Below are 15,497 nucleotides of genomic sequence, written 5' to 3'. Positions count from 1 at the left end.
AGGCCTGTTTGATTCATATGTGTCTTTCATTTTGAAAGTCTGCATCTTCATATTAGCCGGAGTCAAGGAACATGTTGCTCCTCATGTGGATTTATGAACACTATGATGTTTTATAGATTAATTATTAGATGCTGAAGAAGCACGGCGGCGCCTGCTGAAGACCATTATAATAAAACTACGTCAGAAATGTCTCATCATGTAATCATCATGATGACATGTATATATTTGTTTGTTTTCCATAAAGGAAATCATAACCCTGATTACTTTCACACTAACAATTATATCAGCTCAACATGATCTTTCTCAGCTTGTTTTGGCAAAGAGTGTTAAATAAGTATAAGTCTGTCATATTTTCACATGTGAGCTTAATGGAAAACTCACTGAAAGGCCTTATATTTATTTAAATATGCTTTCAAAGTTGTTATATTATTTTATATAAATATTTATATTATTAATAATAGGATATGTGTTCCCACAATCAGCTCCTAAACTGTACGAGTCCATTTGAGAAGTAAAACTCGGCTAGGACAACAGCGACATCTAGTGTTCAGTCATTTCAAACGCTATAAACAAAGAAAAATGAACGTAAGGATCAAATAATTCCCTCCATTTTTTGTCAATTCATTAAAATTAACCAGAAATCTGGAAAATGCCCAACTGTAAATTGTTTCAAATGTGTTTCTTCTCATCTGAGGCAAACCGCACATCTGTCATTAATAATGAATCTCGTAAACTTTTGGTAACCGCAAACAGGTGTCGACATTATGCAATAGCTAACAATTACAAGATTAGAACTCTTTGCATGCTCACACATGGTGATGCTACTAAATATTTTACATGATTGTAGGTTTAAAACAAGCGTTAACAATGAAATGCACAGAAACATGGCTGCCTGAGCTCAGATATAAACAATCGACTTGTTACTCACCGAATTTATCCGACTTTTACTGCAGTCAGTGATGATTAGTTTCAAATTCTGATGAATCTTGATAGGTTCATGACTTCATTCAGTAGCCACTGGAAGCTTTTGGGCCTAAAAGCATGTCGCATGTAAAGCACGTAGGCCTATTGGCTGTAACGTATTAAACCGGATTTGTTTTTAGAAGAAAATAACAGCAATATATTCTAAAGAAATGGTTGTGGTTAACGTGATTCTCTACATCTGCGAACAACAGCTGTTTAAAAACATAAAGCAAAAGCTACTTAATTTGCAAGATGAATTTGTTAGCCTACATGTTTTTTTTTTTTTTTTTGTGCAAAGTCTATTTTCTCACAAGTGGTTGCTTCAACCAAGGAGCATCTGAACACCTTAAGTACTAAAATGAACATGTAACGTGCTCATTTGCAATTTCATGCAGGAAAGTTACAGAAGAGGAACTTGCTGTACATTCTGAAGTCTCATAACAAACTGATGCAACACAGCAGACACGGGAGAGCAGTATTAACTCCAACACCCTGGTTATATTACAGTGAGATTTAGGCAACTTAAAGAAGCGTAGAGGCCATGATTTGACATTTTAGATATCATGTGATACTAACAATTCTTTACAGTATGGAAGAAGTATAGAAACATTCTACAAAGCAAATATTATGCCTGTTATATTCTCAAAATCTAAATCGGTGTCAGTGAGTTACATGGTTTTAACAAAACTTTAACAGATAATAAACTCTTAATTGTCTAGTTTTGGAAGGTTTTTAAAATAGTTAAATGTAAAACCTCTTCAGGCTGAATGAATTTTATGTTTCATTTGCTCATGAGGCCATTAAAAACTGTGGTTGCAAACACATATTACTTATTGGAGTGGAAACAACAAAAAATAAGTAGAAACTGAAGAGTTTTTTTTTTCCATACTTGCACGTCTTTTATTCTCTGTGGGGCGTTTGTGATCCTCCACTACTCATAAGCACCAAAGATTAATAGAGAGAAGAGAAACATTCAAAGGGATGTTCAATTGCAGGAGCGTTTAGAATAAGACAAAAAGAGAAGAACATAATGACAACTTGTGTCATCCAGATGGCAAATGAATAATTTACTAAGGAAAGATCAAGAGAAAATGGCTTGACATGATTGATTAACACACAGTGTCGTCAACAACAACAGAAACAAACAAAAATGCACAAAAAAAATTTGTTGACTTCATAGGATTAAATAGTGTATCTGGGTGCTAAAAAATCATTTTGGCCTGTGTGGTGCACAACTGCAGCATTTCCCAGTCTTTTAGCATGAGTATTTTTCATATTTGTGATCGTGATTTTCTTAGCTTTAAAGCGTAGGTAAACATACACAGTGCATCATAGCGAATACTGCTGATCTGAACATGCAATAAGAGATACTTTCACAAAAGCTTCAACCGATCGTGTTTGTTGGATATTATTCCCAGATGTTCTAAAAAGAAAATAAACAAGAAACATCCTTCATAAATTCATGTTATAAACTTCATGGAAGCTTTAAATTATCCAACATAATTCCTAAATGTAGATGTTTTGGAGTATTTGGAAGCATACCAGAGATGTGCTTTCGTGGTTGGAGTTTGTATCGATATTAAGATTCAAATAAGTGCTTGTTTGTAGTCGACAATTCATCATCGACGCTTTGTGGTGCTTCCAACATGATTCACGCTTCTGCTCATCTGGGGAAAGTGCACATTCGGAGTCCTGGCGTTTGGACCGTAGAGGCCCAAGTTTCTTGCAGTGGCTGACTTGCGAGGGGTTTTGACGCAAGGGAACGGAGAGAAGATCTGCTGTGGTTTCGAAGGTTCTCCTGCTAACATTGAAGGGCTTTTTTTGAGGGAACCTCCGCCACTTTCTGAGCTGGAGGAGTCTGAACCTGGACGGCGAGTGGATGAGGGTGAAGCTGAGGCAGTGGGTTTGGGCTCTGGCTGTGGTTCTGGTGGTGGAGATGGTGTATTTGGATTAGAAGCTGATTCTGATTGTGGAGATGGTGTAGCTGGATCAGAAGCTGCTTCAGAAGATGGTGTAGTTGGATCAGAAGCTTCTTCTGGTTGTGGAGATGGTGTAGCTGGATCAGAAGCTGCTTCTGGTGAAAGTTCTGGTTCCAGTTCCAAAGAAGACAACTGCTTGTCGATCTCCTGGAGATCTTCTCCTTCTCCAGAGCTGTGGTCTTGCTGAGAGACCTCTGAACTTATGGTCTCCACATTCTCTTGCTCTTCATCCTCACGTCGTCCCTCTTCAGATGCTTCTTCTGTTTTGCTCACATCAGTTTGTTCATCTTCTATCTCTAGAGAATCATCCAATCCAAGTTGCGCACGTGCCCTGGCGATGTTCCTCCGGTGCGCGCGCACATGTGTGCGCCAGGGTGAATGATGCCTGGCCCGGATCATCTGGTCCTGGCAGGGTGTGGAGTGGGCTTGAGGACCTCCTCCATTATGGATGATACCGTTCTGTGAGGATCGCTGACCGGGTCTGGGCCTTCTGCCCAGGAGAAGATGGTTGACCACAGGGGAGGGGCCGATTTGGGAGGGAAGGATACTGGTGGCTGGACACTTATCTGTGAAGAATCAATAACAGCGAGTAAGAAAACACCAGTAATTGTAAAATGATCGATTTTTCTTTCAGGCTAAAAATCATTAGGATATTAGGTAAAGATCATGTTCCATGAAGATATTTTGTAAATTTTCTATTGTAAATATATCAAAAGTTAATTTTTGATTCGTAGTATGCATTGCTAAGAACTCCATTTAGACTAATTTAAAGGCGATTTTCTCAAAATTTAGATTTTGTTGCACCCTCAGATTCTAGATTTTCAAATATTTGTAGCTCGCCATCCTAACAGACCATACATCAATGGAAAGCTTATTTATTCAGCTTTCAGATGATGTATAAATCTCAATTTTGAAAAAATAAATTGACCCTTATGGCTGGTTTTGTGGTCCAGGGTCACATTTGAGGTTAAAAAAAATGTAGGATTAGGCTTTGTGATGCTTTCAAACTGTTTTAACTGTTCAAAGGTTTAGTTTAAAAAATAATTTATATTTATATACACACACACGCATATATATATATATATATATATATATATATATATATATATACACATTGAAATAATTATTTATTATTATTTACTATAGAAACAATATAAATATAAATAAGTTCTACATATAAATAATTATAAAATTTCATAATTTTAAATATTCTATAATGTGTCATAAAAAATAGGGAATTAATTTGAATATAAATTAATGTTTTTAATCTTTTAATTCAATCAAAAAATGGCAGTAAAGATTTGAAGTTTCTATTCATCCCAGAATCCTAATAAAATAATACATTCTATTTAATATAAAATAAATAAAATTAAATGATTTACATTAAATTATTACAAAAATGTAAACTTTTTTTATGATTTCATGATGATTTTAGTTCTCCATTATGTCCTGTAGAGATGCTTTTGCAGTATTATTATGTATTGCAATAATATTTCAAATTAAAGCTTTAGACTGCACCAATTCCACCAAAAATCATGATTTGGAAAACCTTCATTAATCAATTCAACCGTCACCAAAATGCCAAATGATTGTGTGATTTATTGCATTATACACCAGCAGACCTGACACCAATCAAAACAGCTCTACTGCATCTATAATGAATCCATAGTTGACCCATAAACATCAGTACCAGTGTGGTGCTTCTGCTGTTTACTGGCTTGATGAGGTTCAATAGTTTCGGCTTCCACTCGAGGTCCTGGGAAAAATGTCACAACACACTGACCAACACTACATACTATCGTTTCTGTCACTTCCTGAACTCATCCACAATTGCAAAATGCTCAAAATGAAGATCCTGCTACCTGTGTGGATGTACAGGAGCCCGGCCTGCTGCTGTTGTTTTTGTTTGATGCGCGAGTACTGTTTCTTCAGCGCGCTGATGTCGGTGCTCATGCGCTCCAGCATCATGCTGTTGATGGCCGCCTGGTGCTCGGCCCGTCCCGCACCCACCGCCCCTGGACTGAGCTCGGCCATGTTACTGCCATGAGAGCTCTGCTCCGCTCTCTGATCTGCAGAACACAAAGAAAACATCCAAAATGAAAACACAAGAATATCTGTGATACATTTTACTGGGTAACTTGAGTAACGGCTGCATTGGTTCCTTTCCAAACCTTTCATTTGTTTAGTTGCAGTGGAACTAAAGGCTGTAATTGAGGGCAGCTGGAATGAGTCGAACCACCTCAGATACAACAAGAACTGACAATGCATTGAGAATTAAATCCATTTGAGGGCAAATTCAAACAGGATTGTGAAGGATTTGCCAGGGTTAAGTTGGCAGAGTGAGCAACAATGAGCTCATATTTGCATTACTCTGTGAGATCACCTTTCTTTGACACAGCCAATATAGTTTTAGTGACTCATAAAATGTTGAACATTAGATCAAACACCTTGTGCATTTGATACATTGCTGTGTTGTCAGCAGGATATAAAATCATGGAGCAGGAGTGACATTTGTAACCTCATAGACTGCACTATTAAATGTACTTCCCTTTAGTTTTTGGCTGATGAAATGTAATTAGACACAGACCTTTAAGGTGCTTTTGGTATCTTTGGATCTCAGGTGCCAGAAGTCCTCCAAGAGGCCCCAGGCAGCCCAGAGCGGTGACAATAGAGTCTTCATCATCCATGTCAGCATCATCATCACTCTCCCATCCATGGAGTGCCAGACTATACGTAGGAAAATACAACATCATCATGCATAAAATAAAATGTTATATATTATAATATAAAAAGTGATATATTTATAAAAAAAAATTAAAAATGTAATTAAATAATTACATTAAATTATGCAGATTAAATTATGTAAAAAATATTTTAAATGTACTTATTAATAAAATAATTGTAATATTTTTAAAACAGAAACAAAAATATGCAGATTAAATTATGTAAAATTATTTGTATTTATTAACAAAATTATTTTTAAATGGTAAAAATCGAAACTAAAATACAGTAATAAAACTTAATACATTCATTAAAATTAAGTATGAAAATATAAAATTAATTAATAAGCTTGAATTAAATAATTGTTAAAAGTTATTAAATATTTTAAATTTAAAAGAATGCAAAAATAAAAGATGAAATGCACAAAATAAAATATACAATTATAAAATGTATATAGCACAAAATAATTAAATAAAACACTCAAAATGCAACATTTTAAAATAAAATGGAAAAGAAATTCACAATAAACTAATAAATTAAAACAATAAATAATTTTCTAAATATGAAAAAATGAGTTAAACAATTTAAGAACAAACTGATTCAAAATAAGGTTCTTAGATAAATCAAATAAAAATGTACATGTTTTATTATTGCATTGTTGCTTGCCTACATCTCTTCTTAAAAGTCCAAAATTACGTGTAAATGGACTATAACGCTTGTGAAGATAAAGCATAACATTTGCATTTGATATTTGCATGCCAATATACACACATGTGCCATAAAGCAACACCCTGCAGCCATGTTCACGTGTTATGACTACTAAACTCTCACGGATGCCATCTGTGCTGTGGGCGTTCAGTGTCTTCAGCTCTCATACCTGCTGTTCGCTCTGACAGGGGTCGGGAACGGGGTGATGTTGTAGGTGTATTTCTCTCTTAGCTCAGCCAGCTGGGGGAACGGGAACGGGGCCATGGAGTAGACCGTCTGTCAGGATGAAAATACATATTTTACTTTCAGCCTCAAAAGCAAACACTTTGCAACATTAAAGCCATTGCAGTTGATTTATATATATGATAAGGGTTATTTATAATTAATGACATTATTCATGATCTTTATATGCTCTGTTTTACCTGCATGAGTTCATTGGAGTCGATAAGGCTGTGCTCCAGCATTTCCTGCGTCAGGCAGCCCATGGTACTATAAAATTCATCAGCAGTCTGGCACTCCTCAATTCTCCTGAGAGAAAGACAGATGCAGAATGCTTGACGCTAGCTGAGAAATTATCTCATATTTAATTTATGTTCACATTTCTCTTTGGAATCTAGCCTATTCTACAACTCTCTGTCATGGACAGATGATTGATGAACTTACTCTCCGAGTTTGGCCCAGATAGCCAGAGCTACACGCAGCAGCATTTCAGAGCCTTCAAAGAAGACAGAGTCCCAGATCTTCAGCACGGTGTGATGGGGCAAACAAGTGGCAAACATGGTCAGAAACCACTGCATGGTGAAGACGTTGGTGAGCGGAGGCTCGTAGCTGCCTGAAACACAATGGCGACACAATGCAGCTGACCTGGAATAGACATTGTTATTTTGCATTTATATTTACTGTATATGTACAGGGTTGCTACACACCTCCTCCTTCCCGATTGGCTACTTTCTGGAGATGGTGGAGATGCTGAGAAAGTTCTGGAAGCTTCAGTCGCAGAAGATCTCTGAACACGGCCATGTCCACTGAGAGGGCACGCAGGTTATTGGCGAAGTAACTATCGGGAAGCACTTTATCGATCAAATAGATCATCACCTTTCAAAAAAACAATAATAAAAGATAATGAATTTTAGCATATCATAATATCAGTGCATGAAATAATTATTAAATATAACATGAATAAATATATTTAAAACATTTTTAAAAATTAAATGTATAAAATATATTTTTAGATGCATTAGAAAAAAAGAATAAAAAAAATGCATGAAATAAAATACTAAATGCAAATAAATTTATTAAACGTAATTAATACATTGAAAAATAAAATCATAAAATGTTACTGCATTTTCAGTTGAGATGAAAAAGAAAATGGAAACAAACATAAAATTAAATCATGCTTGAAAAAGAATTTAAAATATATATATACACAATTAAATGAATAAACTTGAAAAATAAACTAAATGAAAAATGTCATAAATATTTACAAATAAAATATAAAAATAAAATAAAAATTAATAAGTAAATTCATTATTTAAAATAAATAAAGTCACAGAGCTTATAAGTATCTAGGCACACCTTCAATGCATCTCCTTCATTTCCCTCTGTGACCTCCAGGATGAGGGCGGCCAGAACATTGAAGCCTTGACAGTATCCCACAGTCTTGTTCCAGCGGGCATATGCCAGCAGCACCCGCTTTAGCACCACACGGTCCTGCTCCGCCTCCTGGCCACAGTACGAACTGCAGCCGGTCCTGTGCAGGTCCTGAATGAGGCGGGGAAACAGAGTGTGACCATCTTATGTAAATAAGCACACTGAACTTTGCTCACCTGTGCACAGCTGCATGACAGATCACTGTTCTCTCTCATTCAGAGCTACACAAACACAAATCCTGTTACATTAACCACTTACTGACGTACTACGATGAGCAAATATCCTGCTGCACCATGTAACCTTTTATCTGACTTACTACATTAAATATCTCTGATGCCTTATAATGATTATAAAGCTTGTATTGCTGATTTAGTGGTTATAACTTCACAAAATCAAATGGTTTGTGACTTTATATCTAACATTTCTGACGTTTTGTGAGTTTACATCTCACAATTGACTTTTTTTCCTTGCAATTCATAGATTAAGTCTCACATTTGGGACCTTTTTAGTCACAATTCTTCTCGCAATTCAGTTTTTTCAACATGAAAAAAAAATGAAGGGATTTATTATCATTTTTTTTCTTGCAATTGCGAGTTTACATCTTACAATTCTCATTTTTTGTCTTAGATTTGTGAGAAAAATGTCCAGATTATGAGAGAAAAAAAGTCACAAACTATTTTATGATTTTATCCTATGGCATAAACAAGCTTCCATAAATATATTTAAAATATAAAACAAAAAATATAATGCATGAAATAAATTATTACATTTTAAATTGAAAAATAAAATGATTAAAAATGTCAGTAAATGTAAAAAAAAAATAGAAAAAAGGAAAAATTACATCAAAATATTCAATAAATGTAATTAATAAAATGTAATAAAAAAATATAAATTATACACAAATTATATATGTAAGCACATACACACGTTATATGCATGTTAGATAAATAAGTAGCAATTCTGGTTAAAAAAAAAAATAAATAAATAAATAAATAGAATCATAAAATGGTCTCCTACCTCCTCAAAAAAACTGGAAAAAATAAATACATATAAAAAAACAATAATACATTTATCATAAATAACCGTTAAAAAACAGGTCTTCAAATAAAAAACTACTACATATAACTTCAAATACATACCTTCACGATTTGGATTCCCAAAGTGTCATCATCTGGATTGCTGCGGTCATTGAAGGCGAATCTCATGGTTTTCTCCCAGTCTATGGAGATGCTATGGAGGTACTGGTCAGCCAGGGTCAGCCATACCTATACCAAAAACCCAAACATTATATAGTGCATAAAATGTCATAGATATGTAAACACTGCTAGTGTATAAATAGAGAAATTTCAACTGACCCTTTTCCTCCACTCTTTGGGAATCCCTACTGGGAGTCTGGCCACTGCTTTCAGTGCGTCGTACCACTAACAAACACAAACAAACACAATCAATCAACATGCAAACCAAAAACATTGGACACACATCTTCGACAGTGGGCATCTAATACATACTTGTTGAAAGCCGTTCTTGCCTAAAGAAGGTTCGATAGTGAACTTCAACCTGGTGTCCACCCCTGAAAGAAGACAAAACAGCAGACAACGATGAGTGAGACAACGATGACTATATAAAGACATCTCCTCCTGAGCTGCAGGTGTCTCATTAACAAATAAATGAAAGGATGTTGTGTAATCACCACTCACAACAACAACAAAAAAGTCACCCATTAATAATAAACAAGGTTTGTTTTCATGGCTCATTATTTATGACAGGCTCAGGCAGGTTACCTAACGCAAGTTAAGTCTCTTCTTTGTCTAACAGTAATAAATAATAAAACCTACAGAAATTACTGGAAACAACAAGTGTATTATCGACCACGAGAAACCAAACGCAGGATATCGAATAATTATAAATGTCGCTGTCCGTTGCAGAGCGGTGCTGAATCTCACTTCCGCCTGCTGTTTCTTCCGGATACACGACACCATCCTGTATCACGACGAAATAAACTTTTTTCCCCACTGTTAAAGCGTCATAATGAGCTATAAAAAGCTATATGAACATGATGAATTCCTTACAGTGCTGTAACTTTCACAGTAACGTTAGCCTTGGCTACAAATGCTAAATCCTGTCAATCGCGTATGTAAACATCCTCACAAAAACTGTGAAAATAAAGCGGTTGTTTCTTCTACACACTTTTGGTGGATAAGAATAAATAAATACAAACCTGGATCCATCTCTGTCACAGTTTCATGCTATTAATAACAAAAAAAGTAGTAGAATGGCACCATTTCTGCATCTGTTTCACTCGTCAACCGGGCTGTTCCGGATTAACCTAACGTTACATGATTACAGTCATCTCTCCAGCCCTCCTACTGCACTCATGTTCCATTACACGACACGACAAAAAAAACTGTCTGAATGAAAAGCAGTGGGCATGTGAGGTGTAATGCACCTTTTATACAAAAAAGGACATTTTGGATCTAAAACTTTTAAAACAATCAATTAATAAATAAATAATATTTAAAAGTGAGCGAAGCCTAATATTTATTAAATAAAATATTTCTTAAGAAACTGAAATAATCCTAAAATAACTTCAAATACAAAACCATAATATCTTTTCAATTTAAAAAAATATATATTAACATATATATACTACTTATAAATACAGTAGCATATATAAATATAGCTTAAAATACATAATTATATTAATATAGCTAAATAAATATATTGAATACGACATAAAATGGGAAGGCCCTTTAGGTCACTTAATGATCACAAAAATACCATTCCACATTCAGCACCAGTGCAAATACATGGGCGGTGGAAATCCTAGGAACAGTTCTATCTAATATTGACATGGCAAAGATTAATAATGTATAAAAATAATGATAGTAAAACATGCTGTTGCCTATTCACCTGGCTCTAGGGTGCACAGCAGGCGCGGCGCTCTTCTAGAGATGCCGTTGCGTTTCTTCAGCACATTACTGATAATATTACCGACTCCTCCAGCTGCATTCTGCCGTTTCACACAAACCCTCGACCTCTTAGAGGAAACAAACCTTTCCTGCTTCATCTGGAGAAAAACCTGAGAGGTTCGTTTGACCGCGCATTTACAACGATCTCATCCCGAGAATCATATCATCTAAAAAAATATCCTACCCGCTATGATCGATCTGATCAATAAATCAGAAGAAAACAACACATTCGAGCATCCTTTATCCTCATACGTGAAGATGCATGTTTGCACCCGAAGAATGTGAATTAGAGGCTAAAAGGATTAAAAACATCAAAGGTGATCGAAATGAACGCGGAGGATGGGAGAGGCGGAATATCGCGGTGATGCGCCTGTCTACACCCACATATGAGCGTCACATTTCGGGTTGAGAGGGAGGAGGGACCGCTGGAGCTCTGGAGGATGGGCTACAGACCAGAAACGGCTGAAGAAAACAATGGCCTGTGCATGAATCACTAGTGCCATGCTGCCAACTTCAGCCTTAATCTTTAACAAGGAATAAGGAAATACTATATACACTCCTAAAAAATTAGTTTCTAAAAGCAGGGTTTGGCAGAGATGCCATAGAACAGGAGTTCTCAACTCTGGCCCTCGAGGTCCATTTTCCTGCAGAGTTTAGCTCCAGCCCTAATCACTTTACACTAAATGTCAGTGTATCAAATTATTACAAATTCAAGTAACTATTCAGACAATAGTGTAAAATCAGATAAACTTGATCATTAACCTGAATGAAGAGGAACACCCTTAATGTGACTATAACTAGAAAGAGACAAAGCAATTGTTTAAAAATTTTAGGCTAAATAAATAAATAATAGCCCTGATATGGAAAATGTATATTTTTCCAGTGGATGATAAGCCTTCTGGCATATTTTCTGACATGCATTTTAGTGATAAATCATGTTTTCAAAATTAAACATGTCAACAAATAAAAAAACTGAACCATAACCATTCACAACTACAAAGTGACACCTCTTGCATTACATTAACGGACGAATGGCAACCATGCAGAGCTATGGTTTTAATGTGATTTCATACTGTACCTGTTTGACAGTGCTTGTCACGCTGCATGTAGATAAAATGGAGGGAAAAGACATTAAAAGATGCAAGGCCACTATATTTGTTGGACATGCACGTGCCTGAACCAAAATCAAGAAAAAAAAAGCACCCACTGCATCCAAATGTGTAAGGGAATTACTGCGAGCAAAACGCAAATACAAATTTGAGTTTAATAATTCAACAATATTAAAATTTGCATGTTAGTGTCAAGAATCAGTCCCCTCTGAAAGCAAATGGATTGAAATTCAGTGATATTGAACAAAGTCTGTGTTTGAATCTAATGCAAACAATTCAGCTGTAAGGGTGAGGAGGAGTCAATCCTGTAGTAGTAGTGAGATTTTTGAGGACACTGTCTTCTAAAATATCAAGAGATAAGGTGAAACAACAATGCATTTGATATACAGTGTGTGAGCCTGAGCCTTTAGGCAACTGCTACTCCTGTAAACTATATTACACACACCTCAGTCAGAGAAGATTTGGAGAAATTTAGCATTACATCACTTGCTCACCAATGGATTCCCTGCAGTGAATGGGTGCCATCAGAATGAGTCTAAACAGCTGATAAAAACATCACAAGTAATCAACACCACTCCAGTCCACCAATTAATGACTTGTGACATATTTGTTTAGAACTGTTTTGTTTTGTAAACATACAAGATAACCTTTGTAAAGCAATACCCTGTAAATCTGGAAGCAACAGTTTGTAGTTAAAAACGCCTTAACAATGGATTTGTTTCTTACAAACACACATCTTTTCACTTCACAAAATGTTACTTGATGGACTGGAGTGGTGTGGATTATTGTGATGTTTTTATCAGCTGTTTGGGCTCTCATTCTGATGGCACCCATTCATTGCACAGGATCCACCATTGGTGACAAGATGTAATGCTACACTGTAAACAAAATCTGTAGAAATTACAGTATTACTGGCAGCTGGTTGCCAGTAACTTACTGTAGATTTTAATTTATGCTATTTACTGGCAACAGTTTGTTCAAAGTTAATTGAACATTAAACATTAACAAGTCTTTATCTTTACAGAATAAAACTAAAATAACAGCCTCATGCAAAGCATTCTGGGAACCAAAATCTGAAGGAAAAAAACAGAAAAAGGTTGATGAAGGTTTCTGGTTCCCAGAATGCTTTGCAGTAGGTTGTTATTTTATAGTTTTATTCTGTAAAGACAAAGACTTGTTAATGTTTAATGTTCATTTAACTTTGAACAAACTGTTGCCAGTAAATAACATAAATTAAAAATCTACAGTAAGTTACTGGCAACCAGCTGCAGAACTACAGCAAATTTTTTACAGTGTACATTTCTCCAAATCTGTTCTGATAAAAGGGTAACAGATAACAGACATCAAGCGTCAGTGAAAGCTTTCGATCTAGAATACATTAACTTTTCAAATAGCAAAGAAGGCCTTGAGTAATATGACACTGCTCTAAGTAATAATGACTGCAAGAGGAGTGAAATTAGATTTGTAATTACGTCTTTTCTGAGAGACGGCTTGCAGGCAGGCGGTAACTATATCACAGTTCTTCTGAAACTTCTGCCGGAGTCTGTCCTTCCTCTTGACTTGACGCACCAGTTTGGCCGACTGCACACTGATACGATACTTCACTTCCTGAATGATCCATTTTAGCTCTTCTGGACCTGAGGACAAAAAAAAGTTGTTTAAATCTAAATGACATGCATTAATTCAATAGAAAATAAAAAAGCATACAAAAATCAAATGAATGAATGAAAAACATAGTACTAATATAGACGGATTATCATTCTTATTGGCACTGTATTCATGTGTACAAAAGACCTCTGTATGTAAATGTTCATTATGGCCTTCAAAGAACCTGAGGGCCTGAGACAACAATTAAATTACTTAAGCAAACAAAGGGTTAAGATTTAATTGGCTCCCAGAGTGGCATTATTATAATTGGGTCAATTCTCATAAAGTATCTGGGTGGTATCAGCAATGTGGCAACCTATAACTCATCTAAAATCATTTTAAACAACCTAACCATTTTGAGAGCATATTACTTTTAATATGGCTTAAGAGTAATGTGCAAATGCACAGCAAACCAAAAATAATCATAAAAAGACTATAAAAAATGTGGGTTTTCAAAAAAGGAAAAATGTCAATTATTAAAATAGATTATTTCATAGAACTTCATAAGGCACTACCAATCAAACGATTTGGAAATATTAAACTCTTTATGCTCTTGAAAGAAGCCTCATATATATTAATGTATATATGACAGTGAAGACTGGAGTAAAGATGCTGAAAATTCAGCTTTGATCACAGCAATAAATTTCATATTAAAATAGAGTCAAATAGAAAACATTTTAAATTGTAATATTTCACAATGTACCAGATTTTACTATATTTAAAAAAAAATGCAGACTTGGTGAAGATACTTCTTTTAAAAACATTATCTTTTATTCCAAACTTAAGAATAAACCGACAGTTCGAATCGAATTTAATTAACTTTATTTGAAAAAGGAAGTAGTGCTCACCTTTTTGAGCCAAGTATTTCATCTGACGGCGCCTCGTGTGCTTCTCCTGAAGTTCTTGGAGAAAGTTAGAGGCAGTGTTACACCTTCCCAGGAAGGCATCAGAGCTAGAGGCTTCGGTTGAGCTGTCCACCCCTCTAAAACTATTACTGTACGTGTCATAGAGCTCCACTAACAGGCAGTCCACTATAGATGATGCCCGGGACGCTCTCAGATCCTCTTCATCATCCGAATACACACCTGCTTCATGGAGCACCCCTCCTCCTCTCTCCATACGGATCTCTCCAGCTGGTGCACCATGAGGGACTTTTGCGCACTTGCATAGTGAGACCGAAGCTGTTTTGGCGCACTCACAGCTTTCATCCGAAACTGAACGTCCCTTTGAAACCCATTTGTGCAACGCTGAGAAGCCGTCAAGGTACGACGCACCTGAGTTAACGAAAACTCCGCTCTCCTCCTCCGAGCAGATGTCACATATGTCTATCTCCTTAAGTTCTTCTTTAGCCACTTCCACACCAGACATGTTTTAGCCCTCTTTAAAGTTCAACATTACACATCCGTGCACAAATGCTGCGCACAAGTACAAACCAAAGTGTGTTTTTGATGAATCAATAAGGAACTCAAGTTCCGGGTGTGTTCCATTCCTTGAGCGGGGTTGGCAGCGCCTTTCCCAGGCTCCAGTTTCCTTCCTGAACGGTCTAAATCCTGATTGCACGCCCCTGCAGCAGGAATAGTTCAACCCACCTCCGAAACTTTTTAAACAAAGTTTGTAAACAAGGTGAATGAGTAATATATAAGCATTGGCTTATTTCACAACAAAAATCTTTTAAAAATAAAATAAAATAAATACACATCGATTGTTTGTAAATGAACGTGTAAATAAATAAATAGTTAAGAATCTGACAA

General features: G+C 35.8%; 1 protein-coding gene across 5 annotated transcripts; it reads right to left on the bottom strand.

Moving 5' to 3' along the window:
• Positions 1-1,853: 1,853 nt before the first annotated feature.
• tbc1d30 (TBC1 domain family, member 30) lies at positions 1,854-15,251 on the bottom strand. Of its 5 annotated transcripts, XM_073838099.1 has the most exons (14): positions 14,595-15,251; positions 13,572-13,736; positions 9,530-9,591; positions 9,377-9,442; positions 9,161-9,286; positions 7,947-8,132; positions 7,298-7,466; positions 7,035-7,203; positions 6,794-6,899; positions 6,541-6,647; positions 5,530-5,669; positions 4,805-5,011; positions 4,633-4,698; positions 1,854-3,508 (listed from the first exon to the last, which is right to left on the bottom strand). In XM_073838099.1, exons 1-14 carry the CDS (start codon positions 15,112-15,114, stop codon positions 2,583-2,585), a joined length of 3,015 nt encoding a protein of 1,004 aa, XP_073694200.1. In that variant the 5' UTR covers positions 15,115-15,251; the 3' UTR covers positions 1,854-2,582. The 5 variants fall into 5 exon arrangements, with proteins under 5 accessions (XP_073694200.1, XP_073694201.1, XP_073694202.1 ...); XM_073838100.1 differs by lacking the exon at positions 4,633-4,698; XM_073838101.1 differs by lacking the exons at positions 13,572-13,736; positions 14,595-15,251 and adding an exon at positions 10,932-11,357.
• Positions 15,252-15,497: the final 246 nt, after the last annotated feature.

Source organism: Garra rufa, chromosome 4 (assembly GCF_049309525.1).
Source record: "Garra rufa chromosome 4, GarRuf1.0, whole genome shotgun sequence".
NCBI classification, from domain to species: Eukaryota; Metazoa; Chordata; class Actinopteri; order Cypriniformes; family Cyprinidae; genus Garra; species Garra rufa.
This window is presented reverse-complemented; position numbering and strand designations above follow the sequence as displayed.